Source organism: Mugil cephalus, chromosome 2 (assembly GCF_022458985.1).
Source record: "Mugil cephalus isolate CIBA_MC_2020 chromosome 2, CIBA_Mcephalus_1.1, whole genome shotgun sequence".
NCBI classification, from domain to species: domain Eukaryota; kingdom Metazoa; phylum Chordata; class Actinopteri; order Mugiliformes; family Mugilidae; genus Mugil; species Mugil cephalus.
Window position 1 is genome coordinate 30473881 of NC_061771.1, and position 26588 is coordinate 30500468.

The window sequence follows — 26588 nt, forward strand, 5'->3', positions numbered from 1 at the left end:
CAACCATCCAATCAGCTAGGGAGAAGGAATGGGCATCCAAAGAGGTCCCCAATAAGTCGACAGGTCCATGGCACGAGCTTCCAAGGAGACAGTGGGCAACCATGAATACATTCAAGTCTGGGCACGGCCTGTGCTTGACCAGCCTTCACAGCAGCAGCCCTAGTCCACTATGTGCTTATGGAGAGCAGCAGACAATGAAACATATCATTGAAGAGTGTCCACTCCAAAGACTAAGAAGAGGATTAGCCACCCTCCACTCAGTCGACCAGATCGTCTAAAGATGATTATTTTGTATTTTGGTCTGTGTGATTGAATGCTTGTGTTAACAATTAAATCAGACGTTACTCAACAGTTAGTATTTTTTTATTCAAGGAATTATTTGGATGACTGGTTTTTACTTTTACTTGAGTCATATTATTTTGAAGCAACAGTTGGCATCTCTCCCCGCCTCTGAATAATTTACCCCCCCCCCCCCCCCCCCCCCCCCCCACACACACACACACACACACCAGGAACCAGGTGGTTTCCCAGCTTTCACTGTGTTCTCTATATAAACCTGATGTGGTTCTGTGGTTCTGAACAGCAGCTTTGAGCCGAGCGACCGATTCAAACAGCCAACCACTGTCTGCAGACACGTAAGTGTTCAACTACTTTCTGATCATCTTTGGTGTCTCTTCATCTTGTTGTGTTTTAACATGTCTTCATCCAGTCAGGCTGCACATCTACAGCTCATTTCAAGGCTCCTCTTTTTACATCTTCATCAGTGTTTTCAGGATCTGAATCAAGTTGTGTTCATATTCCAGTAGAAAACTAGTAATGATGTGATTATTGACCTAAAGCTTCAAGTCGACACCAACAATGTCCAGGTTTTACTAAATGTGTTTTTGATATTTTATTTCCAGTATTTTAATTTAAAGGTGGTGCAGATTTATTGTTCTGTCTTAAATAAGTGATTTCTATTTTAAATCTAATCACATGTGTAGTTTGTTATTTGGTGATTTCACTGTGAAGAAGCGGTTTACATCACTGTGTGTTCACTCATGAATCCTTTCACTTTATTTGATGCAGGAAACCAAAATGTCCAAGTACATCACCGACCTACAAGTGTCTCTGGATGCGACTGAAGAGAGTCAGCTCCGTGCACAAGGCTTCAAGAAAATTGATGTTAATCTGAACAAAAGAGCCGGAGGAAACTGCATCTACCTTTGGTTCAAAACAGGAAGCTGTGGCCCAATCACCAGGATCCAGTTTTCATTCAGATCAGAGATGGAAAAAGGTCTGAACGACACAGGGTACACGAAGATCAACAAAGATCTCAATGCTGGAGCATGTGGAGACTACATCTACCTGTGGTTCTACAAAGGTACCACCGAGTACGATGTTCCCATCGTTGACATTGAAGTCTCTACAGAAGATGAAGCCCAGAAGTTCAGATTCGGCTGGGACAGAGTGGCCTGTGATCTGAACCGTGATGCTGGAGGAAAGATGATCTACCTGTGGGTGAAGAGAGAGAAACCAACGTACATCTGTGACATCACTGCCACTGAGGGTTTTGGAGGAGATGATGACTACTTCCAGAACGGGTTCATCCGAGTGGATGAAGATACCAACAGAGGTGCAGGAGGACCCTACATCTTTATCTGGTTCCGTCTGACCACTGACAGTCAGAAGGCCGTCAGAGATCTGCAAATCTCCATCAGTAATGGAGAATATGACAGGTTTCAAAGCCAGGGCTATCAGCTGGTGAACATGGATCTCAACAAGGGTACCGGAGGAAACCAGGTGTTCCTGTGGTTCAAGAAAGATCCCCAGTGCAGCAACGCCATCAAAGATTTCACTCTGATCGTCGGCAGAAGTTTCATTAAACCATTCGAGAGGGCCGGGGTCAATGTCATCGAAAAAAGCCTCAATACAGGAAACTGCAGCAACTATGACATGTACCTGTGTTATTATGGCTGAGAGTTGTCATGGTAACAGAGCTGAGCATGCTCACTGAGGAGAAACAGAATCAAACATATTCCTGTTTAATTTCTTTGTTTGATGAAATTGGATGATTTTAATCACATATAATCTACAATTAATCTAACGAATCAAACTGTTTGATGTGTTCTTGAATGACTCTGTATCACTTTATTCTGATGATTCTCTGATTTAATAAAGTTTCTCCAGCATCTCAAACACCTTTGACTTGTTTTTCATTGAAGACGAAGAAGAGCTTTAAATAAAAAATACAATTAAATACATGAGCTGATGATTTACTGGATGTTCAGGATGAATTAATCGATGATGAATGGATGGATGGAGCCATTAATCAAGGTAATAATGATAGAGAATAATAAATGAACCAGTCCTAATATCACCATGAGGCCCTGCAGTCCTTATATGCCTCTTGTAGACTTTTAAGATATTTACTAAAGTGTATCAGAGAGCTGGTCTGCAATAAATCGGAGGGTAGCTCCATGGTATAATTCACAGTTGCGTAGTTCGGAAGCTGAAAAGAATTTGTCCCGCTTCACTGATTTCTGTCTGATATTTCCAGGTTAGCTACTCGCTTTTTCCATTACTTCAGATGGTTATAAGCTAATATGAATCCCCAGTGATATGTGTCCATAAGCTAAAAGCTCGTAAAGTGTGTGAGTAAAGTGTCACGGTACGTGACTCGTGTAGTAGAGAAAATGGCGTCCGACACCGAAGCCAAACGTTTACTTTCGTTTGTTTCTTTCGGATCCTGGGCATTCGTGGATTATTACGGCATGTGTGAAAAACAACGCGTGTGTGTGATACATTATTCAAATTGGGGCATTTGTGGGTTATTACTGTGTGAAAAAAAAACAGTTGCGTGTGTAGCGCATTGCTTGAAATGCTAAAGCTAAAGCTAATGCTAATGTGCAGGTTAGGGCCATAAATCCAGCTACGGCTACATCCTTGTTGAAGGGCACAAGTAAATCACAAACAATGAGAAGTTCACGGGTTAAAGCGGCAAGTTATGAGTCAGACGTGTTTATTATTTCAGTTTGGGTTCAGTTGTGTAAAGAGAGATTTATTCTGTCATATTAAGTGAGCACTGCTGTACACTTAAAGAAAATACTCTTGATCAGAAATAAAGAAGATGTGTGTGGATACATGATTGGTGATAGACAGATGACATGACTAACGAGGGAAATGTTTATCTTTGGTTTGATACAAACTCTGATGCGTTTATTCCTTGAAAATATTAAAGTATATTTATTTAATGTGAATGTTATCTAAAAATGGTTAATACCCGTGTTGCTTTGAAAACGCATGGTTCTCCGAATCCTCCAATAAAACAAGTTCATACAGGTCATTTTATTTTTCCTCTGCAGCAGAACTTCATCTCTAACCCGGACCTCTTCTTCTTCATGGTGTTAATGTGTCAGTGGAGAATCACTACATTACCCATGAGTCCAGAGTCAGGACTACACACCACTTTAATATTAACTTAATTATTTAACTCGAACCAGAACATCAGCTGGAACATTTTGAACACACTGTAGTCGACTTGATAGTTATCAGTCCAAATCCACTGGATCCCAAACTGATCAAGTATCTGTGGGATGATCCACTGTATTTGAACGTCTACAGGAAGGCTCCGGGACCACATGGAGTGTCTCCGTCCTGCCTGAAAGTCTTCACTCCGATCTTCAACAGCTCCGTGGAGTTGGTGAGGTCCCCTCCTGCCTCAAACGCTCCACCATCATCCCAGTCCCCAAGAAGTCCCCCATCACAGGATTAAGTGACTACAGACCAGTCGCCCTGAGTCTGTAAACAAATAGTTTATATATATATATATATGTATATGTATATGCTAATTTTTATTATTTTTATTACTATTATATTGTACAGTATTTCTATTTTTGCGTACATTTTTATTCTTTTACTTATTCAAGTGTTGTCTTTCATTTTGTTGTGCCATTGAGCAAAGTGTCCAGAGTCAAATTCCTTGTATGTGTTACATACCTGGCCAATAGAGCGGATTCTGATACACAGAATTGATGGCATGTTGATATTTCACGTTTACACAAATCGTTTTTTATTTTTCTGTTATATACTGTATATGATGTTTGTTTTATATTCCAACATTTCTGTTTATTTCATATAGATATACTAGTGTAATTTTTATGTTTTGTATATATTTCTTCCTCCCAACACTTTGTAATTTTTACCCTTTTAATAACTGTCCGTTGTGTCTCTAATGATGACACTGATACTCTTGAATAATTAATATAAAAACACAGCAGGAACTTAGTCTGGCCTCTGATTAATTACATTTACATTTTTATTGCAATATTTAGTCTCATTTAAACAAACAAACTGTTTATAAACTGAACATCAGTCACTCCTCCAGCCTCAGGCCAGACTCCATTCAGGAAACTGCAGATTTTACTCAAGCAGCAGTCAAACGGTCTCTTGGTTCTGGGACTCCCGTCCCTCCCGTCCATCCCGTCCCTCCCGTCCCTCCATAGGGCCCAGCAGTACGGCCTGGGCCTCCAGCAGAGTGGTGTCGGTCTTGCCCCCCAGGAAGCGGGCGGTGAGCTCCATGTCCTGCAGCCGCAGACGGACCCTGGTTCCCCGCTGCAGCTTGTCGCCTCCCTCCGCCGGCCGCCGACACACGCAATGGAACTTCCCCCCGAAGTCGATGTACAGGTCGTCCTGGACCACGTGGAAGATCCTCCCGACTACCACTTTGTCCTTGGGTGGTCCCATCTGGATGAGCGGGGAACGGCGGAGAAGCGAGGCGAAGCTCTCGGGCTGGTCGGAGGAGGAGCCCCTAAGACCGGGCGCTGACCTCTCGGCCTCCCGCCGGAGCTCCGACTGCTGCTCGAAGGCGGCAGCGAAGCCAGATTTGGGTTTATCCGGGGCGGGCTTCTCGCTATCGGAGGTCCCGCCGGAGTCCGAGCTGAAGGAGCTTCTTGAGAACCGGCAAGAGGACAACCGGACCCCAGACCTGAGGCCCGACACGACTCTACACAAGGCCGCCATGTTGTCCCACAATACCGGAAACCGACGGGTCTTCCGTTTCCTGCAGAGAAGAAATATGGTTCCTACGTAACAGCATAGACATTAATACGTATTGCGTAACAGTACTTACTTAAAAATGCTTAAAAGGACATTACATAATTAATGGAATAAAATAAACCATTTTTCCTCCGAAAACTTAAAAAGTACAAATAACAATAGACAGTTATTCCAAGTCATTCATTTTGAAAATAATGTGGGTCATCAGCACCAATAAGAGACGAAGGAAAAACCAAAACAAAACCCTGGTGTGACAGACTTCATGATTTTCTGTGAAAAAATAATCAAATAAAATAATAATCCACCTAAATCAAAAACAACTTGATAATGGAAATTATTTTTTTCCCGAAAATCAGAAATTTACATTCATTGATGCGAAATTTTCCTGATAAAATCAATAAAAATAATAAAACTGTGTCACGTTACACGTTGACGTCATATCCTGTCAGACGAGCGGAAGAAGTGCCGCGCGTGCGCACTGTGGGGTCCAGAGAAGAAGGAGCCAACATGGAGGTGTTTGTTTGCGCTCCTGGTTACAGGTTTACGAACCAGGCGTTTCGGGTCGGTTCTTCGGTCCGAGACGTTCTGGACTTTTTCGTCCAGCACCAGGTGAGAGTTTACACTGGACCGAGTCGGTAAACGGAGAGAAGTTCTAGTTTCATTTGTCTTTGTCGGCTCTTGATTTAACTTCCTGTTGGTTTATGTGCTAATGTGGGCTAACAACACAAACAAGACGTAAAACAGACGATCAGCAGGTTGTTGTTGCAGCTTTAATGTAATCAATTATATAATAAAAGAGGCAGTTAAAGTCACAATAACCTATTTTTATTTCTCTTATTTTGTAGTGCTTATTCTACTTTGTTTAATATTTGCACAACTTTAGCCTGGAGCTACCACCTCAAATTTCGTTGTGTAACGTTACACACATAATGACAATAAATGATTCTTGAACCATGGCTTTCCTAACTAAGTTAACAAATCCATATATAGTGACATCAACTGCTATTTCACTGCGTTATTGCATTTGAAGATAATTTTCCACCTCGGTGGATAAAGTTTTATACTTTTCTTATTGTAACGTAAGTGGTTTCTCTCAAAGTCAGATTATCTTTATTGTCTCATTAATGTGTTTATAGAGAGCGTCGGCTGAGGATTTCTACGTCATCAGAAATGGCAGACTCTCACACCTGGAGGATCCTCTGCAGCACGGTGCCATCTATCACCTGGAGCCCCGCCTCTGTGGAGGGAAAGGAGGTATGATCCACGAATTAGACTACTCCTATACTTAGATTTCTGTAGCATTAAAAGAGATTCTGTCGTGGTGGCTATCTTTAGTTGTAGTCCGTACTCTCCTCCTCACTGTGTTCGCAACAAGTAGTTAAAGGTGAAATGTGTGTTTCAGGGTTTGGCTCCATGCTGCGAGCTCTGGGCGCTCAGATTGAGAAGACGACGAATCGCGAGGCCTGCAGAGATCTGAGCGGACGGCGACTCCGAGACGTCAACCATGAGAAAGAGTAAGAGAGAGCTCCTCACAGAACCAGGGTTACCCCACAGCAACCATCATAATCTGGGCATAACAGAACCGGGGTTACCCCATAGTAGCCACCACAATCTGGACATCGCAGAGCCTGGGTTAACCCACAGTAACCACCATAATCTGGACATCACAGAACCCGGGTTACCTCATAGTAACCACCATAATCTGGACATCACGGAACCCGGGTCACCCTATAGTAACCACCATAATCTAGATATCACGAAACCCGGTTTACCCCATGTAACCTCCATGGTCTGGACATCACAGAACCCAGGTTACCCCATAGTAACCACCGTAATCTGGACCTCACAGAACCAGGGTTATCCCCTAGTAACCACCATAATCTGGATATCATGGAACCCAGGTTAACTCACAGTAACCACCTGGATGTCACTCAAGCTATAATAATAATAATGATAATAATTGATGGTGGTAACTCTGTGTAGCATGGTCGCCATGGCAACAGACACCATCATCTTCTCCATATAAGTTTTACACCTGTTTCAAAAAAGGATTCAAAAAGGGGTTTTCAACATACGCTGACGACTCAGTGAAGACACGAAGGATCCAAAACTTTTCTCCCTCCAAGTTTATCTGAGAACTAAGAAAGAATATTTTAGGAAACGTTTGTTGTTTCTTTCGGATCCTGCTGCTGTTAAGTCAATTAACCAGAGGTCTGTAGTGTCCAATCAACCGGTGGTTTGAAGACGTGAAGTTTGTCTCATGAATTAAACAGATTCAGGTTCCAATGAGTTGGAAAAAAAAAAATATAAGTGTTGTGGGTTGAATCTTGAGCGGTTGAATGTTGGTGAAGCTTGTTGTTGTTGTTGTTGTTGGTTGGTGCAGGATGGCGGAGTGGCTGAAGAAGCAGGCGGAGCGCGAGGCCGAGAAGGAGCAGCGGCGTCTGGAGCGTCTCCAGAGGAAACTGGCCGAGCCCAAGCACCAGTTCACCGACCCCGAGTACCAGCGGCAGTGTCACGACCTGTCGGAGAGGCTGGAGGACTCGGTGCTCAAAGGTTCCTCCTCTTCTCTTTCACTTTATCCACACGTTCAGAGGTTCCTTCTTCTTAGTTCACCACAGAGCAGAAGAGCAGTCTTAAAAAGTCTAAAATTTGATAATCCCAATGTAATTCTCTGGAGTCGAAGGGCGCGTCGGTGCCAGTTTAAGACGGCGTAGCATCGTTGAATCTTCGTTTCAACTTCAGTAGAAAGCGCTAACTTCAAACTGATCAGTCAAGTAAAACTAGACTTATTATAAATAATTTATGCCACATTTTTTCCTGAATATTGCCGTCATGTTTCATTCACATTTAGTTCTTTATGAAACATAACTATAAGCAGTTCAGCCCGGTTCTGGGTAGGAATGGGCATCGATAAGATTTCATTGATACTGGTGCCATTACGGATTGTGAACAGCTGCAGCCAGTCACCATCCCTGATACGTTCCAGCTTTCTGACAACTTGTGCAGGTGACGTTACTCCGTGTTGTAGCTGAAGTCTGAGGTGAACAGACTGTGGTAAATGTGAGGACTGACGCTGGATGATTCTTGTCTCAGGGCTGCAGGCGTCCTCCAGCGCTCAGGTCAAGGCCGGAGACGTCTCGTCGACCAAGAGGCCGAACAACGACCAGAGCTCCGTGCCACCAAAGAAGAAGAAGACGACGGTGATGGAGGCGGCTGCTGCTCCGGGTTTCTGGTCAGTTCCTGTTTTCACTCAAAGCCAAGAAATAAATAAATGTAGGAAAATAAATTCATTGACCGTGACGCTAACCGAACCCTCAGGCATCATTAGGGACGTGACTACACAAGATGCTATTAGCATCAGTAGCATTAGCCTTAAGCAGCTAACCGAACCCTCAGGCATCGTTAGATTAGGGACCTGTGGGTCCATTTCCGTAAATTTTTCCTCTTCATCTGTTCATCATTTTGGCTGTGTTGATGCACGTGGTACAATTACTCACAAAACATTAGTTCTGATAAGTCAACAGAACACTGTGGGAAAAACATCACTACCCTTTTGAGTCATTTTGAGACAAAAATGTCCAAAAAGCTGCTATAAAACTGAACTGATTATTTTTTTTCTGGCATAAAACTCCTAAAACAACACTACTACACAACACAACTACCAACAAACCCTCAGGTTGAGGATTTTAACTCTTTGGTCTCCTGTTTTTTTGTTGTTTTTTTTTATGAAAAGAAAACAAAACATGAAACATAAAAAAATTGCTATTTTCCATAAAACTAGTGGGGCATTTTTTTTTTAAATCAGTTCTGGGCATAACCAGGATTATCTACAATATTGGTTTGATTGCATTATTAATTTTTAGTGTAGTGTCAGATTATAATTTATATAAATGTCCCATTAACTTACATTATAATCTCATCTTTATTATTGACTGTGATGTTACGGTTTAATTTATGAGTAAATTAAAATGAGGCCTGAGGGTTAAACATGAACTAGCCGTGGTTTAATGTCTTAGTAGAGGACAGTTGGTCTCTAGAGGATGTCCCAGGCTCTGGTTGCCAAGGTAACCCCCATATAAACATGTCTCGTGTGTGGGCGGAGCTAGCTCTTCTTGCACCAAGCCGCTGTCTAGGAACCAAAACGGTGGACTCTGTGTCCTGGTTCCGTCTGCTCCACGCCTCCAATGTTTCATTAACGCTTCACCTGATGCCTGATGCCTGATTCTGTCGTCATGGCTACAGGACGGGGATGGAGGACCTGGAGGAGGAGTTGCTGAGCTCAGAGAGCGAGGACACGGACGACGAAGACTCTCCGACCATGTCTTCATCCGTCCGAGGGGCTGTCGTTACCACGGCGAAACTGAGAGAGGGAGCGGAGCAGAGTGGGAGGTAAGGACTGGCTGAAACCGGATCTGAATTCTGTTCTGGTTCTTTAAATCAACGTTGTGATGGACTGATGGTCTCCTCTGTCTGATTACAGCTCGACTTCATCTGGTCTAGTCATCAAACCTCAACAAACATCAGGAGCCCAGAGGAAGGACCAGGAACCTCCACAAACATCTGGAGTTGAGAGGGAGGACCAGGAACCTCCACAAACATCTGGAGTTGAGAGGGAGGACCAGGAACCTCCACAAACATCTGGAGCTAAGAGGGAGGACCAGGAACCTCCACAAACATCTGGAGCTAAGAGGGAGGACCAGGAACCTCCACAAACATCTGGAGCTAAGAGGGAGGACCAGGAACCTCCACAAACATCTAAACCTTCAGAGTCCAACTGTTCGTCTCGGCAGGTCTGTATTTCATCTTCTTCGGTTGAATAAAGAGTAAATTGTACCACCAGGCCTGAGAGGGCGTGGAGCTTTTGGTTTCAGGTCTGACAGGAAGAGGTTTAAACTCTTCTAGACTTTGTGGTTCTAGACGTCTTCAGAGACTTTGAAGAAGTTGTGGTTCCTGTTCTGGGCTCATTAAAGACGTTGGGTTCTTATTAAATAAAACAGAGCCTGGTGTCAGATGTTCTACTCATTGACCCCTGTTGTTTTTCAGCAGCTGGATCTGTCCTCGGTGTCCTCCGTCCTCCAGCTGGAGTCTCTGGGCCTGGACGTCCTAAAGGAGGAACTCATGTCTCGGGGGTTGAAGTGCGGGGGGACATTATCTGAGCGCGCCGCCCGACTCTTCTCCGTCAGAGGACTGAGTCCAGATCAGATCGATCCGGCACTGCTCGCCAAACCAGCCAAGAGCAGGAAGAAGTAAACACTGCTTCTTCTTCTTTGTTTTATTAATTATCAGCTTTAGAACAAGATCAGATCTTTGGTTCCTTCACTGCAACGTGTTTGTTTAATGTAAAGTTCTGTCCAATCGGAAATCAGGACTATTTGATTCTTTATTAAAATGTTTCTGAAACAAAACATTAAACGTTCTTTTTACTCAGATGTCTCTTTGTTTCTGTCTGAAATAATAAATCACAAACATTCAGATCTTTTGTCAGTGTTGGCTCGTTCTCCGAGCAGCAAGGCATGATGGGACGTTAGAACCCGGGGTCCCAGGAAGTGACCTGTGGAGAGTCCTGCTCCTGGAAACAAACAATGACGTCGCCGGTTCTGATGTCGACGTCGCCGTCCACCGACAGACCGCACTCCATCCCCATGCTCACCATGGGGACGTCATCCTTGTGGTGCTTCAACGCCACCAGAGAACCTGCAGGAACCACAGGAGAACGCTGACACAATGATACAGGAACATTTTAAAAGAACTTAGTTAAACTGGCTGTAAGTGGTAAAAAATAAATAAACTGAATGACACAGCAGGTTGTGTTTTTAAATAAGAGTTAGGGTTCCACGCTGAAAGTCTATTCCCCTCTAAGACTGTACTAGACTTCTATGTTCATATCTATGTTCTCCATGACTGAACCTATGAAAGAATTCAAGACTCAAAGTCAGAAACTACCAGTGACAACTAGTGGTCATCTGCAACTATAGCAGCCATGAACTTCCAAATAATTCACACATCTCAACAAAAAAACAACAAAGTCAGTCTGAAGTGGTTGCGTCTTCATTCTGAGAATCAATGTTGATGCTTGAAAGTGTTACAAGAACCAGGGTTACGTCCTGTCTCATAGAACTAGGGTTACATCTTGAACACACTAAGTTCCCATTACCGTTTTTCGTAAACTAGAAGAGATATTTCTGAAATGTCGATGTGCTCTTTGTACACTGAAGTCTCATCTTGCGATATCTCATAATTATCTGAACTTATCATCAGTTTAAGGAATGAACTCGTCACATGACCTCCTGCGTCATCTCCAGGGACGAGGAAATGCGAAAAAAAAAGTGTTGTACCATTGTACCTTTACGATAAACTTTTATATTGATACCTCTGAAAAACCACCTCACGAGACCGTGAAAATGTTTAGGTATCTGAGGTAACGGAAAACGACCTTTGTCGACCGGTCATGTGATCAGATAGACAGACAGATCTCTATAGACGTATATATTACTATTAGATGAATCAGCTGGAAGTGTAAACCATGGACCTGGTTGTGATCCGGTCCCACTCACCCTCCCAGATGGTTTCCTGTCCTCGGATCAATCGGAACTTGAGGCGTCGTTCCAGCTTGCCTTTCTGAACCCTGCAGCCGGCCACAGGAACCTTCTTCTTCCCCACAGTGACGTGAAACATGGCGAGAACCGTCGCCTCACCTACACCGAGGGAAAAAACATGTTTACGAGAGGCCGTCATCCGGTTCTGGTCCTGGTTCTATTCTGGTTGTATCCAACCAATTAAAGAGCCAAAACAATCAGAGGGCTCAGTCAAAATGGCAGCTGGGCTACAGGAAGTGTGCGCATATGGAGCGGGAGGCGGGGCCTTTACGTTACTCCACCCCTCCCACCACTACAGGTCAAACATCTTGATTGACAGTCTACATATGTGGACTCACCGACGACGTCCTCAGAGACGAGTACCGGGAGTTTACTGCTCAACTCATCCTTCAGCTGATCGAACATTTTGTAGATGACGTTGTTAAGTCGCAGCGGAACGCCGTGCTTCGCCGCCAGCTGCTCGATAGACCGGCTCGCCGCCACGTTGAAGCCGTAGATGGAACCTGGACATGAGGAAGAAACAGCGTCTGTTTTAATCTGCAGGTCTGTGATTGATGGAGCCCTAGGACACGTCCTACCTCCTACCTCCAAACGTTTCCGCCATGTTGACGTCGTTCTCCGAGATGTCTCCAATACCAAAGTGGACCACGTCCAGCTGACACTGCTCCTCAGCGTCATAAGTGTCCAGGATGTTCAGGATGGTCTCCACCGAGCCGTCCACGTCACCTGGGGTCAAAGGTCGGTCAGTAGAGATGATGATGTCACAGCCAATCAGAGGTTGGCGGTGCTCATACCTTTGATGATGAGCGGCAGGCTGGGCTTGTCGCTGTTCGTCCTCTCATTGGATCTCATGGAGAACTTGGTCCTGTTGGCCCGGCTGATAGCCAACTTCCTCTGCCTCCAGTTCAGGTGTGACAGATGCTCCCTTTCTTGGAGGTACTCCTCCCGGTGAAGCTTCTGCTTCAGCTCGATGGCGCTTTGATGTTCCTGAAGCTTCAGCTGCTCCTCCTCATGGGTTCTCCAGTCCACCACCTCCCTCGCTTGTTGCTGCAATTCAGTTTATTTCAGTTTTAAACAAGGGAAACTATGAATAACATCCTCTCTCATAGAACCAGGGTTACATCCTTTCTCATAGAGCCGGGCTTTCATCCCATCTCATAGATCCGGGGTTACATCTTGTTTCATAGAATCAGGGTTTTATCCTTTCTCATAGAACCGGGGTTATATCCGTCTCATAGATCCAGGTTTACATCTTGTTTCATAGAACCGGGGTTACATCCTCTCTCATAGAACCAGGGTTACATCCTCTCTCATAGAGCCAGGGCTACATCCTCATAGAGCCAGGGTTACATCCTCTCTCTTAGAACCAGGGTTACATCCTCTCTCTTAGAGTTTTAAACAAGTGAAACTACAATTAACAACAAAGGCAAAACATCTGGTTCTGATCTGGACCGGCTGTGTGGACCTCACCTCAGACTCCACCTCCAGGATGGTCTCCCCAGCAGACGGCAGCTCCTTCCAGCCGACCACCTCCACCGCAGTGCTAGGTCCAGCCTCCTGCAACGCTCGGCCGTTCTCGTCAAACATGAACCGGACTTTGCCCCAACATTTACCTGCGACCAGGACGCAGCCACGCTTCAGCGTCCCCCGCTGGACGATGGCTGTCGTTACAGGCCTGAGGAGATACCACAGGTCAGACTGGGTTCTGTTAGTTTAGAGGTTGAGGTTGTTACAGATAGAGATGTTACGCTAGAAGCAGACGGTCGACACAGTGTCGGGCTTTCAAAGCAGAAGTATTGCGACAAGAGGGTTCGATGCCTCGATTCATAGAGTGAAAAATCACGTGACTCCTCAAATGAAGCGAAATGAAGCTTCATTACATCACACGCGTATCGGCATACTAAATTCAGGGCGGGGTTTTCAATCTCACAATCTATATAAATAGTCACAATTCCTAAAAATGTTGTAGGTTTTTCAGAAGAAAGTTTTGCATATGTCATCAATTTAGAAGGAGGGAGAGTGAGATTTTAGGTACAAGTAGTATAACATTAGATTAACTTACATACTTACGCTGGCACATAGGCAATCACACATTATACATTTACTGACTTATATACCTACATACATACATACAAAGCACAAATATGGAGAATCAAGTATTTTATACAACCATTGACACCACACTCCCTAGTTGCAAAAGCATTTCACTTGTTATTTTGTATTTCTATCAATCACCCAAAAGCATCTAAAATATATAGTATTATATGAAGGCGCAACCACACAAGCATATTATTTATTGAAAGAATATAAATCAAGCATTTCAAAATGGTCATACTGTAGATCCTTTGTTTAATTGTTTCAAATGCTTCGAAACACTAAACCACTTCAACACAATTGCTTCAGATTGATTCAGTGTTTCAGAAAGCTTCGGTTTCTCCATCACTAGTTACAGAACCATGGTTCTCTCTCATAGAACCTTGGTTACATTCTGTCTCATGGAACCAGGGTTACATCTTTTCTTTCATCCCGTCTTGTGGCACCATAGTTAGATCCTGTCTCACGGAAACAGGGTCACATCTTGTATCATAGAACCGGGGTTAAATCCTGTCTCAGACAACCAGGATTGTATCCTGTCTCATAGAACCAGGATTACATCTTGTCTCATAGAACTGGAGTTACATTGTCTCTTATAGAACCGGGGTTACATCCTGTCTCACACACCCAAGGTTACATCTTAACCCATAGGACCAGGCTTACGTCCTGTCTCATAGAACCAGGGTTACGTCCTGTCTCATAGAACCAGGGTAACGTCATGTTTCATGGAACCGTGGTTACATCCTGTCTCAAAGAGCCAGGGTTACGTCATGTTCCATGTAAACTGGGATTACGTCCTCTCTCATAGAAGCAGGGTTACATCCTCTCTCATAGGGTTACGTCCTCTCTCATAGAAGCAGGGTTACATCCTGTCTCATAGAACCAGGGTTACATTGGTGACTCACCCTTTGCCTTTGTCAGTGCGGCTCTCGATGACGAGTCCTTCTACGGCACCGCTGGGTTCCGCCTTCAGCTCCAGAACCTCAGACAACGCCACCGTGGCTTCGGCCAGCGCCAGCAGGTTGTCGCCCTAGAAACAAAACCAGTTTCAGTATTTGCGAGCTAGATTCAGGTGGCTGGGGTGGACGGTAGCGGGTTTGAGGGTGTGAACCTTCAGGGCAGAGACGTGAATGGCCTGGACGTCTCCTCCAAACTCCTCACACACCACGTCGTGGGCAAGAAGCTCCTGTTTGACTCTCTGGGCGTCAGCCTGAGGTTTGTCGCACTTATTGATGGCTACGATAATCGGGACTGAGACAGAAGAGAAACGGGGGGTATTAGAAAAAAAACAAAAAAAAAAACAAGGCAAAGACGTACTAATACCTATTTATTCTTCTCAATAAATGTTGCATAGATTTATTATTGTATGTTGACTGTACAAACTAATCTAGTGTAACCAGAATATTGAATTCATTATTTATTTATGACTTGGGACAATGCACATTAATTAACAGTGGTGCATTAGGCATCAGTGTAAATGTGCCAGACTTGGCACAAATGCTAAATTATAATATTGTATAAACATAAGCATTTTGAGTCTTATGTGTGTGTCTATGTACCATGTTGTTGATGCTCAATAAACAGAAGAAATGAAATAAACAGAAGAAAAATGTCTGACCTCAGGTAACACAGACTCAGGTGTTCGGGTTCCTACCTTTGGCCCTCTTGGCGTGCTGGATGGACTCCACCGTCTGGTTCATGACGCCGTCATCGGCCGCCACCACCAGGATGACGATGTCGGTGGCGTCGGCTCCGCGGGCCCTCATGGAGGAGAAGGCGGCATGGCCCGGGGTGTCCAGGAAGGTGATCCTCTCACCTGTAGGCAGCTGGACTAGAAGACAAGACCCACATGAACCTTAAAACCATAAAACTCATTTCCCGTTGCTTTCTCTGCTCTTCCTAGCCTCTGAGCCAACAGTAGCCCCTCCTAACTTCCCAGCTAAGAGTAGCTCTTCTTAGCTTCCCAACTAGCCTGTCCTAGCTTCCAAGCTAAGAGTAGCTCCTTTTAGCTTCCCAACGAGCATCTCCTAGCTTCACAGCCAAAAGGAGCCCCTCCCAGCTAACAGTAGCCCCTCCTAGCTTCCTAGTTTCCCAGCTAAGAGTAGCTCCTCTTAGCTTCCCAACTAGCCTCTCCTAGCTTCCTAGCTTCCCAGCCAAAAGTAGGTCCTCCTTGCCCCTTAGCTTCCTGTTGACAGTAGCCCTTCTCAGCTTCCCAGTTAACAGTAGCCCCCACTTGCTTCCAAGCCTACCAGCTAAGAGTAGCTCCTCTCAGCTTCCTAGCTTCCCAACTAGCCTCTCCTAGCTTCCCATTGAGGAATAGCTCCTCCTAGCTACCTAGCCTCCGGTCTGACAAAAGTCCCTCCTAGCCTCCCAGCTTACAGTAGACCCTCGTAACTTCCTAGCTTCCCAGCTAAGAGTAGCTCCTCCCAGCTTCCCAGCTAACAGTAGCCCCTCCTAATTTCCCGGCTTCAACACTAAGAGTAGCACATCTTAGCTTCCTAGCCCCCCAACTAAAAGTAACCCCTCTTAGCTTCCTATCTTACCAGATAACAGTAGCCCCCCTAGCCTCCTAGCTACCTAGCATTTACCCAGAAAGGCTCCAATGTGCTGTGTGATCCCTCCGGCCTCGGTGGAAACGATCTGGCTCTTCCTCAGACTGTCCAGCAGGGTGGTTTTACCATGGTCCACATGACCCATGATGGTGACCACCGGGGGCCGAGGCACCAGAAGGGACGGGTCAGCCGGGGGTCTGTCAGGGTCAAAGGTCAGACATCAGAGTCTATTTAGTTCTTTTATTGTGGTGGTCTGATCTGAACAGACTTCCTGTTACCTCCTGTGGACGTCTCTGTTGGGTCTCTCTTTGCTCGTGCTTAGTTTGGCCCATTTGAACTTCATCCCTGATCTGGTCACCACCTCCTTAATCCAACGCTCCTCCAGAATCGAGTCCGGTTCCAGATAGTCCACGTCCACCGAGGTGTTCAGCAGAGCCTCCAACACATGATCTGAAAAACAACAGAAAACTTTATTATTCGGCTCGACATCCAAGAATAAAACTTTACTGAACGTCACCATTCTTTGTACCGAAGTCTTTGTCCATGGCCTCAGCAAGAGCCGCCGCCGTCATCCCCTGTCGGATCTCCACTTCCTGTTTGTCCACCTTGGGTTTGACCTTTGGCGTCTTTTGACCTTTGCCCTGTAGACACAATGTTAATTTACCTCCATAAATTATTATGATTAACAAAAATCTCAAATTCATGTGTCAGGTTCTACAAGTTTGTTTGTTGACTACCTAAATAGCTCAATAAAATAAAACAAACCCCACAGATTTTGGGGTTAAAAAAATGCTGTCAGGATCTAAAGCTCCAGCAGCTAACAATTAGCATGTAAACTTATAGTAAATGTCCAGTGGAGGGCAGGGTTCAACGCCTGACGTGTCCAGGTATGTGATTTGACACGGGACACTCACCTGTTTCGAGGCGAACCTCCTGTTCTGTAGAGAGGCGAGCAAGGGGGCGGAGCTCCGCGCAGGACACAGGGAGGGAGGGGACAGGAAGTTGCTGAGCAGGAAGGGCTCAACGTGGACGAGCCCTCGGGCCGCCCGCATCACTGATGACATCACATACATACCTGCAGGGGAGACAGGTGAACTGTTTCCGGTTCCTGATAATCCTCTTCCTGTGTTTAATGCTCTGAATAACAATATTAAATACGTTGGAGCCTCCTATTGGATAATTACTGCATTATCCAATAGTGATTATCTTTCAGCTGGCAACAAGTTATTTAACCTCAACTAATGCAATGAGCAGCTTCTCATTCCTTAAACAACGTCATGGAAAAGATGTTTCAAATCATTGGTTGCATCAAGCAGAGAAAACATCTAAGGAGACTGAAGTAGAAACTACTAAAACTGTGTTAAGAACCGTCCAACGCTGCATTATTTAAAAACTGGAAGGATGGTGGGGAACCATCACGATGGGGCATCAGGGTAAGAAGAGATGCAGATGAAGCGATGCCCCCCATCATGTCTAGTGTTTACTGTACCAGCCTGTGGGGGCAGCGCTATGATCTGGGGTTGGTGCAGGAGCTCAGGTCCAGGTTCAGCAACATTCTGCCCAAAGACTGAGGTCAGCTGATGCCTGAATATACTGAATGACCAGGTTATTCCATCCGTGGAGGTTTTCTCCCCTGATGCCATATTCCAGGATTCATGGGGCTCAAATAATGAAAGATGATCAGGGAGCATGAGACCAGATCATTCAATTCAGATCAGTCCAGACCTGAACCCCACAGAGAATCTTTGGGTAAGACTCTTAAATCATCGACACAAGATCTTATAGAAAAAATGAATGGACGGAAATAAACCTGTGACTTCTTATTGAAACAACAGCGCAGAGAATGATCTCGACCTGAAGTGTTTGACCTTTTTTTTTTTATCCATTATAAGGAACAGTCACGTGACTTTGACATAACTACATGAATGCTAAACATGCTAAGACGTTAATAACCGAACCAGGGATCAGAGGGACAGGAAGTCTCTCTGATCCCTGGTTCGGTTCGTTCTGGTGGTTCTCTCACTTCTCTACCTTCTCCTCTTTCCTCTCAGCTCATCTTGGAGAAACTGTTTTGAGTCGCGTTTCACCGTGAGATGATCCTCCTGCAGGGCGCCGCCATGACAGTGAGTCCGCCGGGTCCGGGGAGGAGGAGGAGGAGGCGCAGTGGAGGGAGGTGCGCCCCCTGGTGGCCCGGAGGACAAAACGGGCCACGAAAGCGTCCAGTAGTTTCATTACAACGAATAGAATAATAACATATAATGACAACATAATACTGATATTACTACTATTTCTACTACAACTAACAATAATAACAATAATAGTAAATAATAATAACAATTAAACTAGATATATAATCACGTTCCTCACAGGGAGGTGTTGTAGAGTGAAGATCTATGTATTCAGACATTTTAAGTCACTATTTCCTTTTAAATATTTCTATGTTCACCTCCTTTACCATCTGTACCTATAACCATAAAGTTGTTAACTTAGCTTCTAAACTAAATAATAGAGAGACTATTATACTATAATATACTCGCTCTATAATATATGGCTCAAAGTGGATCCATGAACGTTTTGATCTGCAGAAGATGAAATCACATCCACCATCTTCATCCCTTATTGTCAAGATCAGATATAAAACATGTATAAACTAACGAGGATGTCAGAGACTTTGCAGATAAACTAGATTCCACTGGACTCAGTAAGTAATTATTAGGGGTTAATGCCATGAACCACACAATCGATATGACACAGTTGTGATGAAATGTTTCACAGTAATGATTAAACATGGCGACACCTGCTGGCCAGCCTTCCACGTAGCATTAGCATGAAACAATAAAGGTGAAATAAACCAGTAAAGACGACACAATGTTGAACAATAAGGTTTTAATGTTGTTGTTATAGAAAATTCTGGTGAAGCTGAGGAGAGGATTTGTGGGTTTCACCTGGACTAGATCTTCTAAATCTTTCTTTTTATGTGTACTTATTATGTAAACCAGTATGTTTGTGTGTCTAAGTGAGTGTATAATTGTTAATATAAACCTCCTACGCGCACAAATACTCTGCTCCTCTCTAAAAACCCACCAACGTTCCCATTTTTAAGCATTAACTCATAAAAGTTCTAAAACCTTGAAACTTGAGTTTTAATGTTTTCTGTTATTATTATTATTTTAACTCTGTAACCACAACAAATGTCACATGTTTACCTGGTCAGGTGAGACTAAAGAGACAAAAAGATACCGACTCAATATTCAACTAGTTTCCTTCTGATTCCAGACTTCTAATCTTCGTGCTAAGCTAGGCTAACAGTTTCCCCTCCTTCCAGACTTTGTACCGTGCCATGCTATGCTAACTGTTTCCCCTGCTTCTAGTCTTTGGGCTATGCTAAGCTAACAGTTTATCCTTCCAGTGTTTGTGCTAAGCTAGACCAAAAAGTTTGCCCTGTTTTTTTTTTTGTTTTGTTTTGTTTTTGTTTTGTTTTTTTGTTCTTGTGCTAAGCTAAATGAGCTAAAACTTTCTCCTTTCAGTCTTTGAGCTATGCTAAGCCAGGCTAACAGTTTCCCTTTCGAGTGTTTGTGCTGAGCTAGGTTAAAGGTTTGCCCAGTTTTCAGTCTTTGGGCTATGCTAGGTCAACAGTTTCCCCTTCCAGTGTTTGTGTTAAGCTACGCTAAAAGATTCTCCCTCCTTTTTTTTGTTCTTGTGTTAAACTAGGCTAGCAGTTTCCCCTCCCTTTCAGTGTTTGTGCTAAACTAGGGTAATCTGTTCTGGTTTATTTTATCTCTACAAACATTTCAGAGTCAGTCAGAGGGGAAACGTTGTTTCGATATTTACTTGTAGAGTGATGCTAATGCTATTTGTGAGGAAGTAAGGTATCAAACTGCTGCCTAAACATGACGGATAATAATGTTGGTTTTAATTAGCGTAGACGCTCCCATTAGCTTCAGTTAAAGGTGAATGAATGTTCCTGAAGAAATAAGAAAGACGAGACAGGATTCTGGTCATTGTAGCACAGTACAAAAGGTTTGTGCTTTCATTTTATATTTTATTTAAAATTCCAAATATACGTTCAGCATTTTTTGTTTTTTTTAAATCTGGATGTTCTTGTCCACATGCTGACTTTAAACTTTTCACGTCCTCCGGACGCTAAAGGAAGTAAAACACCTGAAATACCCTTAAAAATAAAAAGAGTTTTCTTTAAAGAACCGTTGAACGCTACATGAAACGCGTTGACTAGCGACCAGGTCTCATGTTTTCAATTTTTCCCTTTAAATCCGAGCACACAGCGCCACCATGTGGCCGTAAGACGAATCAACACAAACAGAAACATATCTAGTTAAATATCTAGTTTCTACCTTCACACATCTTCTTTTATTCACTCTGAGGTAGAAGGTCTTTTTTATTATTATTATTATTTAAACAAGCTATTTTCTATTGATTTATTATTTCTGGGATCAGAAGTAGATCCATCTTTCTGTTTTTTAAACCGACACAACAACATGACGCCTGTAAGAGCCCTAAGTGACCACGTTAGCACCACGAGATAAAGTCGTATCAAATGTTTGGTCAGAGTCTGTGAGAAGGCACGTCCTGACGCTAGCTACGCTACATCACACAGCTACGGCTAAACACAGGAAATAGAAACCGAGGACTTGATCACAGTAAAAAAAATAAATAAATAAATAAAAAGAGTCGATGTCACAGGTTCGATCCCCAAGGAGTCCATCAGAGAAGAGGAGGAGGAGGAGAGGACTCACTGACATTTCCACACAAACAGACTGGAAAAAAAAAAAAAAAAACAATAGAATGAGAGAAAATCCAGGAGATAGTCTGAGCCCTCGACACAGCAACGATTCACTGGTCAGAAAAGTTCTGGTTTATTTACAACAACGACCTGAACACCTTATGCAGGTTTTAGTAAGTTCTTCATCAGTCTCCAGGTCAAAGTTTCTTTCTTTTCCTTTTATTTTTACTCCTATTTGGTTTATAAATTTACTTTACGTCATTTCCACAGCACATAAGTGGCATATTTATTTTTTTCCACCCTTTTTGTTTACAACCCCTGACCCATTTTTACAATGTTAAGAGAAATTGTTTTATTTTCGATACTGAAATATCGATACTCCGATACCAGATCTTTATGCTCTAAAATTGAATTGCAAATAAAAATATCGATACTTTTGACACTTTTGACTTCAGTCATTTAGAAACTTAGAGAAATATTTACTAGAAAAGACAGATAATAAATAAAATATATATGTCATTATTTTCAATCAGTCTAATTTGCTTCAACTGTGAAATTAACATTTTAAAATGTAGGTTTGGTGTTTCTGTTGTTGTATTAACTCGACTACGTATTCTAACAAATTTAAAGTAAATAAATACATTATTCCATTGTCTTGTATTCTTTATGACACTATGATTGTAAATGCACTTTTTAGGTTTACCAGATACATTAGGCTGTATTTGCACAAAGTATCAGTATCAGATTGGTATCGCCGATACCAGCCTGAGTATTGCTCGGTATAGGATCAGAAAGTTATCGAACATCACTCCTGCACTGAAGGAAGCTTTATTTCTTTGGATCATTACTTCAAGAGTCTGGATTATCAGCGCCCCCTACGGGTAGATACAGGAAGTACAACACAATGATATTAAGATACAAAGAATGAGTCTCACCTGCAGTCGCTGCCGCCGGCGCTGATGACGTATTTATCGTCGCAGGAGAAGCGGATGTTGGTGACGTGAGCGGAGTGACCGAAGTAGCGCTTGTGTTTGGCCTGAAAAGATCAGAGGGATGTTTATCTCACCTCAACCAGCGGCTCAGACGTCTGAAAACTCATTTATCGTCACAAAGGTGGTCACTCACAAACTTCTCGGAGCAGGGGAAGTCAAACAGCTTGACGAGGCCGAAGTCGTCTCCGGTCACCAGGTTGAGGCCGGCGTGAGAAACACAAGCACAGTTAACGTCGGCCTTCTCTGCGTTACGAGGCCAAACGCCGAGAACCTCGTCGCCCAGGATGCTATGGAAACCAAAGCAGACGCAGACGGGTCTTCAAAACCTACAACAGGCTTAACATTACATCACTATGTGTTTATTTAGTTCCCTCTGCCCTGCAGTTCTCCAGGTAGTTCCTTCGGTGTCAGTTCTCAGTACAGTTCTCCACAGTATATTCACCAGAACCTACGCTTGGTTCCCTAAGGCTCCACACTGAGGTTAAGTGTCTCTAAGCCTCCACGGGTGGTTCACCGGAGGTTTCAGTTAATTCTCCGAGTCTGATCCAAGGAGACGAAATGTTCCTCGATCCCACAGAACGTTGTTTGGGATTTACAACGGGTTCCCTGAACTCTACTTTATGTTTCGTTAATGGTGCTCAACACCTTCCAGTAGGTTCCTCAAGCCTGATAACGCGTTCCCAATAGGGATGGGTACGCAAACAGATTTTGGTGCTTCAACTGGGGGCCACTGAATTGTTAATTAGCTTAGGCCCTCTTAGCTTTATGTTTTCACCTGCATGGATGGAAGTGAACCTTCAAAATGTCTAAGACCAAACGTTTGTTAATAGTTTGACTGGACTTCACCTCAAATGATGCAACAAGGAAGGTAACACCTGGAATAAGATTCAACATCCGACCATGGATAGAATTTTATTAAAAAGAACAGATATGTAGCGTCTAGCTAGCCTGACAGACCCACTGATTTTTATTTCGCATTCATGTTACAGGTTAACTCGGAGGAGAAAAAATAAGTTTGTTATATTGTCGTCGTTTGCTGAATATTAAATATGTGCAGGACCTAGTTTTTATTTTGGAAGCAGTAATTTCTGAGTTTGAAGTTGTCTTGAATGCAGCAGCAGGTGCATGTCAACCAAGTTTCCCAAGACTCGCCCCCACCCTACGTCTGATTGGCTGGTGATGTTGGTTTGAAGAGGAAAAGCTGTATTCAACCATTTTTTTTAATTCTAATTTTTTTTTTTTAGTGCACCCCCTGTGATCTGTGGCACCCCCCTTCCTGGGGCACAGACCCCAGGTTGGGAACCACTGCTTTAAATGATAGGTTTGTATCAAAGACCCCTTTCAAGATTGAACTCTTCCACTACATCAAGTCTCTCTCCATTAACCATTACAGATGGTTGATCGCCCTCTGCTGACGGACGAGAGAAGAACACGCAAACAGTACTTTTAGTGTTGAGGTGCAAACTAGACTGATTAAGCCAATCAGTTCCAGCTGCCAGTGCTGCTGATAGTTTTGCAGCTTGTTTTGTTTTTGCATGGACGTATAGTACTGTATTACCATGAGTTCTCTGACCCCTTGGACCTGTGGTCTCCAACAAAGGATCTCAGATGTAAACACCTTCTCCGTTGTTGGTGTTGGTCTCACCTGGTCCAGGTCGCCCAGGTGATCCTCTCAATGACAATCGGATCTGTGACGACTTTCCCCGAGGGAACTTCATGCACCTGACGGGTGTAGGTGCTGGTGGACACCTGGTGGAAAACAACGAGAACTAATTCACCTCCTGAAGACTTTGAATGAAGCTCTGGGGCTAAACCAAACCTCAACGTTCAGGAGAAGATCTTTTTAACCTGGATGTGTTTGCTGTCGGCAGAGAAGTCGATCTGGATGACGAAGCCAGGGATGTCTTTACAGTAGCCGATCCGATTGAGCGATGGTCCCAGAGAAAGATCGTAGAAATCCACAGCGCTCTCAACTGAACCCACCGCCAGGAACCGGTTATCTGGACTGAACCTGGACCAAAACAGACCAATCGTAACCCAGCACAGAGGAGACGAGAAATATCTGGGTCCTACGGTAATTAGTCTTGTTTGTACATTTGCTCTTTTCCTCTGACTGAGCCTTTTATTTGTCATTTATGTATTTGGTGTAATTATAATGACTTCTGTTACTAACTAGCCTCGCCAACAGCATCAGGTAAGAGGTCATGGGACATGCAGCTACACTTCAACCAACACTTCTCCCCTCTGCCAAGATCTGAAATAAAAACACTAACAGACACCAGCTAATTAGCCTAGTCAACAGCGGCAATTAAAAGACTTACAAGAAAAACTAACTTCTTGACAGTTTCAGTATGTCAACATTGTCGGCATCAAATTCAACAAATGACAGAAACTGGTACCAAAATGACCCAATACTCAAAATTTCTTAAGCATTTGTTTATTTTTAATGGCTATTTTAGGATTTGTTTAGTATTTTGTCTGATATTCTGACATAGGCAGAAGGATGAGATGTCCTGGTCTGAGTGTAGTTGCATTCCCATCATCTCTATTACCTACTGCTGGTTTCTAGGCTAATTATATAATTGTATGCTAATTGTATCTCGTTTCTGACATAGTTAGTAGCTGACCACTGGTCTGCTGGTTGGTTGTCCAGTTGGACCTGGCTTCTAAGGGAGTTTTGCCTTAGATCATGGCACAAGGGATTGTAACATCTCATCCTGTGTATTAATGAATTTGTGTGTCACTGTACTATGAGAAATTGCACTTGAACACCTAAGAGTGATTCTTCACGCACTATTTTACAAATGCATGGGGTGTCCGAAAACGTTTTTTCACCACTATAGTATCAAAAACATATTTTTTATTATCCATTATGAATGGCAAAGTAATTAAAGCTGTCTCTGACATGCAGTGGAGTGAGATGGAAAGTAGCAGAGCCATAACAGATTGATGTTGTTAATCACACACACACAAACAAAACACAGACATAGCGGGTGACTTCTGAACCACAGGTAGAACTAATTGTACGTGAATAGGGCTCTAGTGTCGACTGGAGACCGGTGTCCTACCGGATGTCCTGAATGGTGACGCTGCGGTCCCTCTTCTTGCCCCAGACGGTGAGAGAGTTGACCAGCAGGACGATGAACTCTCCATTCTCCATGCCGATGGAAACCATCTCACCGTTAGGACTGTAGGACGTACACTTGGCAGGATGACCCAAACTCACCTTGTTCAGGAGTTTCTAACACAAACCAAAAAAACAGATTACAGGAATGTTGCACCAAGGGAGCTGAGCAAAGAGGTCTTGAAGTTAAACCTATACCTTATCACCCAGGTCCCAGATTCTGATAGTCCCGTCATCGCTGGCTGAGATGAAGACGTCTTTGAAAGGGTGAGCTGTTAAACCCCAGATCCCTCCCTGAGTGTGTCCGTTGATCATGGTGTTGGAGGCAGCATTCTTCTCTCCAACCTCGATGATCTCCCCGTCTTTGGTTCCCACCAGGATTTTACCCTTAGACCAGAGAGAATCAACAGAAAGTAAGTAAGTAAGTAAGTAGGTAGGTAGGTAGGTAGGTAGGTAAGTAGGTGGGTATGTAGGTAGGTAGGTAGGTAGGTAGGTAGGTGGTGGATGGGAAACTGATATGGAAGATACATAAATCATATAACCAAATAAATATGTACTTATGATACTGTGTAAAATGACCACATTCCAGTTGTTTCCTTACAGGGAGCAGTTGTATAGTTACGACATTTAGTCATTTTTATATTTTAGAGTTTTAGTCGACTGCATTTTCTTCATCTTTTAATTAATACATTAAGTCAAACTGTAACTAACAACTTTAGACCAATTTAATGACGCTAATATCTGTAGCACCCAGGTACCAGCCTGTATCTACACTGCTCTCTTATTCACTTCTAGATATCCTCTTTCTAGAGTTGGATATCAGCCTGCTGTTCTGTCCGTGCTCATTTATAAGGTTGGATCAGATATTACAAAGAAAAGATGTAGCATACACAAGAAGGATCCATTCCAGAAACCACATTTATGCTACATTTAATGCTAATCCATTATCCGCTCTACCCTACACTGTTTAAATATATAGTAAAAAGACAGAAGGCAATAACTTCATGTAGAGTAAAACAGCGACTTTTAAAGTACGTACTTTATCTTCTTAATTAGCAGTTTGACAGCTTTATTAGCTCCTGTCAAATAACACGAGACATTTTGAAAGTCAGCCCAATAACTTTGTCTCGTACCTTCCCTCTGCAGACGGATCGGACGTTCTCCACCGGCTGGCCAGTCTCCAGCTGAAACGCTCGGCAACGCTTCATCTCCTGGTCCCAGAGCTTCACAGCACCGCCCTCTTTGGTCCTGAGAACACCAACATCATTAAAGGATCCCCAACATGAACCTCAACACTGTCCATCTGTTGTTTATCAATCTAAACTAGAAGCTGCATCACCTGAGTAGGATGTCCGTCCGTTTATATTTATTCAATAAAGAGCAGTGCCACAAGGCAGGCGAGTCGTCATTAATGCTTTTACCTATAAATGCATGTTCTTTTGACCACTCTGT

General features: G+C 43.5%; 5 protein-coding genes and 1 long non-coding RNA gene across 11 annotated transcripts in view; 3 read left to right on the forward strand and 3 right to left on the reverse strand.

Annotated features, from left to right (window-relative positions):
• Window positions 1-544: 544 nt before the first annotated feature.
• Window positions 545-2178, forward strand: LOC125004074. Its single transcript, XM_047578428.1, has 2 exons — window positions 545-635; window positions 1069-2178. The coding sequence occupies exon 2, from the start codon at window positions 1078-1080 to the stop codon at window positions 1957-1959; it is 882 nt and encodes a 293-aa protein (XP_047434384.1). The 5' UTR covers window positions 545-635; window positions 1069-1077; the 3' UTR covers window positions 1960-2178.
• A 2096-nt stretch (window positions 2179-4274) lies between these two features.
• On the reverse strand, window positions 4275-5037 carry mrps28 (mitochondrial ribosomal protein S28). Its single transcript, XM_047578435.1, has one exon. It carries the CDS (start codon window positions 4999-5001, stop codon window positions 4417-4419), a length of 585 nt encoding a protein of 194 aa, XP_047434391.1. The 5' UTR covers window positions 5002-5037; the 3' UTR covers window positions 4275-4416.
• Window positions 5038-5482: 445 nt separating this feature from the next.
• On the forward strand, window positions 5483-10668 carry sde2 (SDE2 telomere maintenance homolog (S. pombe)). 3 transcript variants are annotated; one of them, XM_047578411.1, is made up of 9 exons: window positions 5489-5646; window positions 6174-6291; window positions 6440-6551; window positions 7421-7590; window positions 8131-8269; window positions 9280-9426; window positions 9518-9827; window positions 10081-10283; window positions 10523-10668. In XM_047578411.1, exons 1-9 carry the CDS (start codon window positions 5545-5547, stop codon window positions 10563-10565), a joined length of 1344 nt encoding a protein of 447 aa, XP_047434367.1. In that variant the 5' UTR covers window positions 5489-5544; the 3' UTR covers window positions 10566-10668. The 3 variants fall into 3 exon arrangements, with proteins under 3 accessions (XP_047434369.1, XP_047434367.1, XP_047434368.1); XM_047578412.1 differs by having other exon boundaries at window positions 10084-10283; XM_047578413.1 differs by lacking the exon at window positions 10523-10668 and having other exon boundaries at window positions 5483-5646; window positions 10081-10464.
• On the reverse strand, window positions 10400-18438 carry mtif2 (mitochondrial translational initiation factor 2). 2 transcript variants are annotated; one of them, XM_047578394.1, is made up of 14 exons: window positions 18311-18438; window positions 17194-17354; window positions 16809-16920; window positions 16558-16729; window positions 16316-16476; window positions 15382-15558; window positions 14839-14978; window positions 14633-14757; window positions 13104-13308; window positions 12428-12680; window positions 12219-12359; window positions 11972-12136; window positions 11592-11732; window positions 10400-10731 (listed from the first exon to the last, which is right to left on the reverse strand). In XM_047578394.1, exons 2-14 carry the CDS (start codon window positions 17350-17352, stop codon window positions 10562-10564), a joined length of 2121 nt encoding a protein of 706 aa, XP_047434350.1. In that variant the 5' UTR covers window positions 17353-17354; window positions 18311-18438; the 3' UTR covers window positions 10400-10561. The 2 variants fall into 2 exon arrangements, with proteins under 2 accessions (XP_047434350.1, XP_047434352.1); XM_047578396.1 differs by having other exon boundaries at window positions 18303-18421.
• A 1833-nt stretch (window positions 18439-20271) lies between these two features.
• The window catches only part of LOC125004035 (echinoderm microtubule-associated protein-like 6), a 28909-nt gene continuing 22592 nt past the window's right edge, over window positions 20272-26588 (reverse strand). For all 3 annotated transcript variants that reach the window (XM_047578364.1, XM_047578363.1, XM_047578362.1), the window contains 8 exons: window positions 26270-26384; window positions 25335-25523; window positions 25081-25253; window positions 23861-24023; window positions 23658-23761; window positions 22146-22299; window positions 21956-22056; window positions 20272-21054 (listed from right to left, as the gene is read on the reverse strand). In XM_047578364.1, the coding sequence (XP_047434320.1) occupies window positions 21030-21054; window positions 21956-22056; window positions 22146-22299; window positions 23658-23761; window positions 23861-24023; window positions 25081-25253; window positions 25335-25523; window positions 26270-26384 (1024 nt within the window). In that variant the 3' untranslated portion in view covers window positions 20272-21029. The remainder of the gene's footprint in view (window positions 21055-21955; window positions 22057-22145; window positions 22300-23657; window positions 23762-23860; window positions 24024-25080; window positions 25254-25334; window positions 25524-26269; window positions 26385-26588) is intronic.
• LOC125004083 lies at window positions 23987-26530 on the forward strand. The gene is made up of 3 exons (XR_007112309.1): window positions 23987-24086; window positions 25347-25549; window positions 26283-26530. It is a non-coding gene; the product is annotated as an uncharacterized LOC125004083 (long non-coding RNA).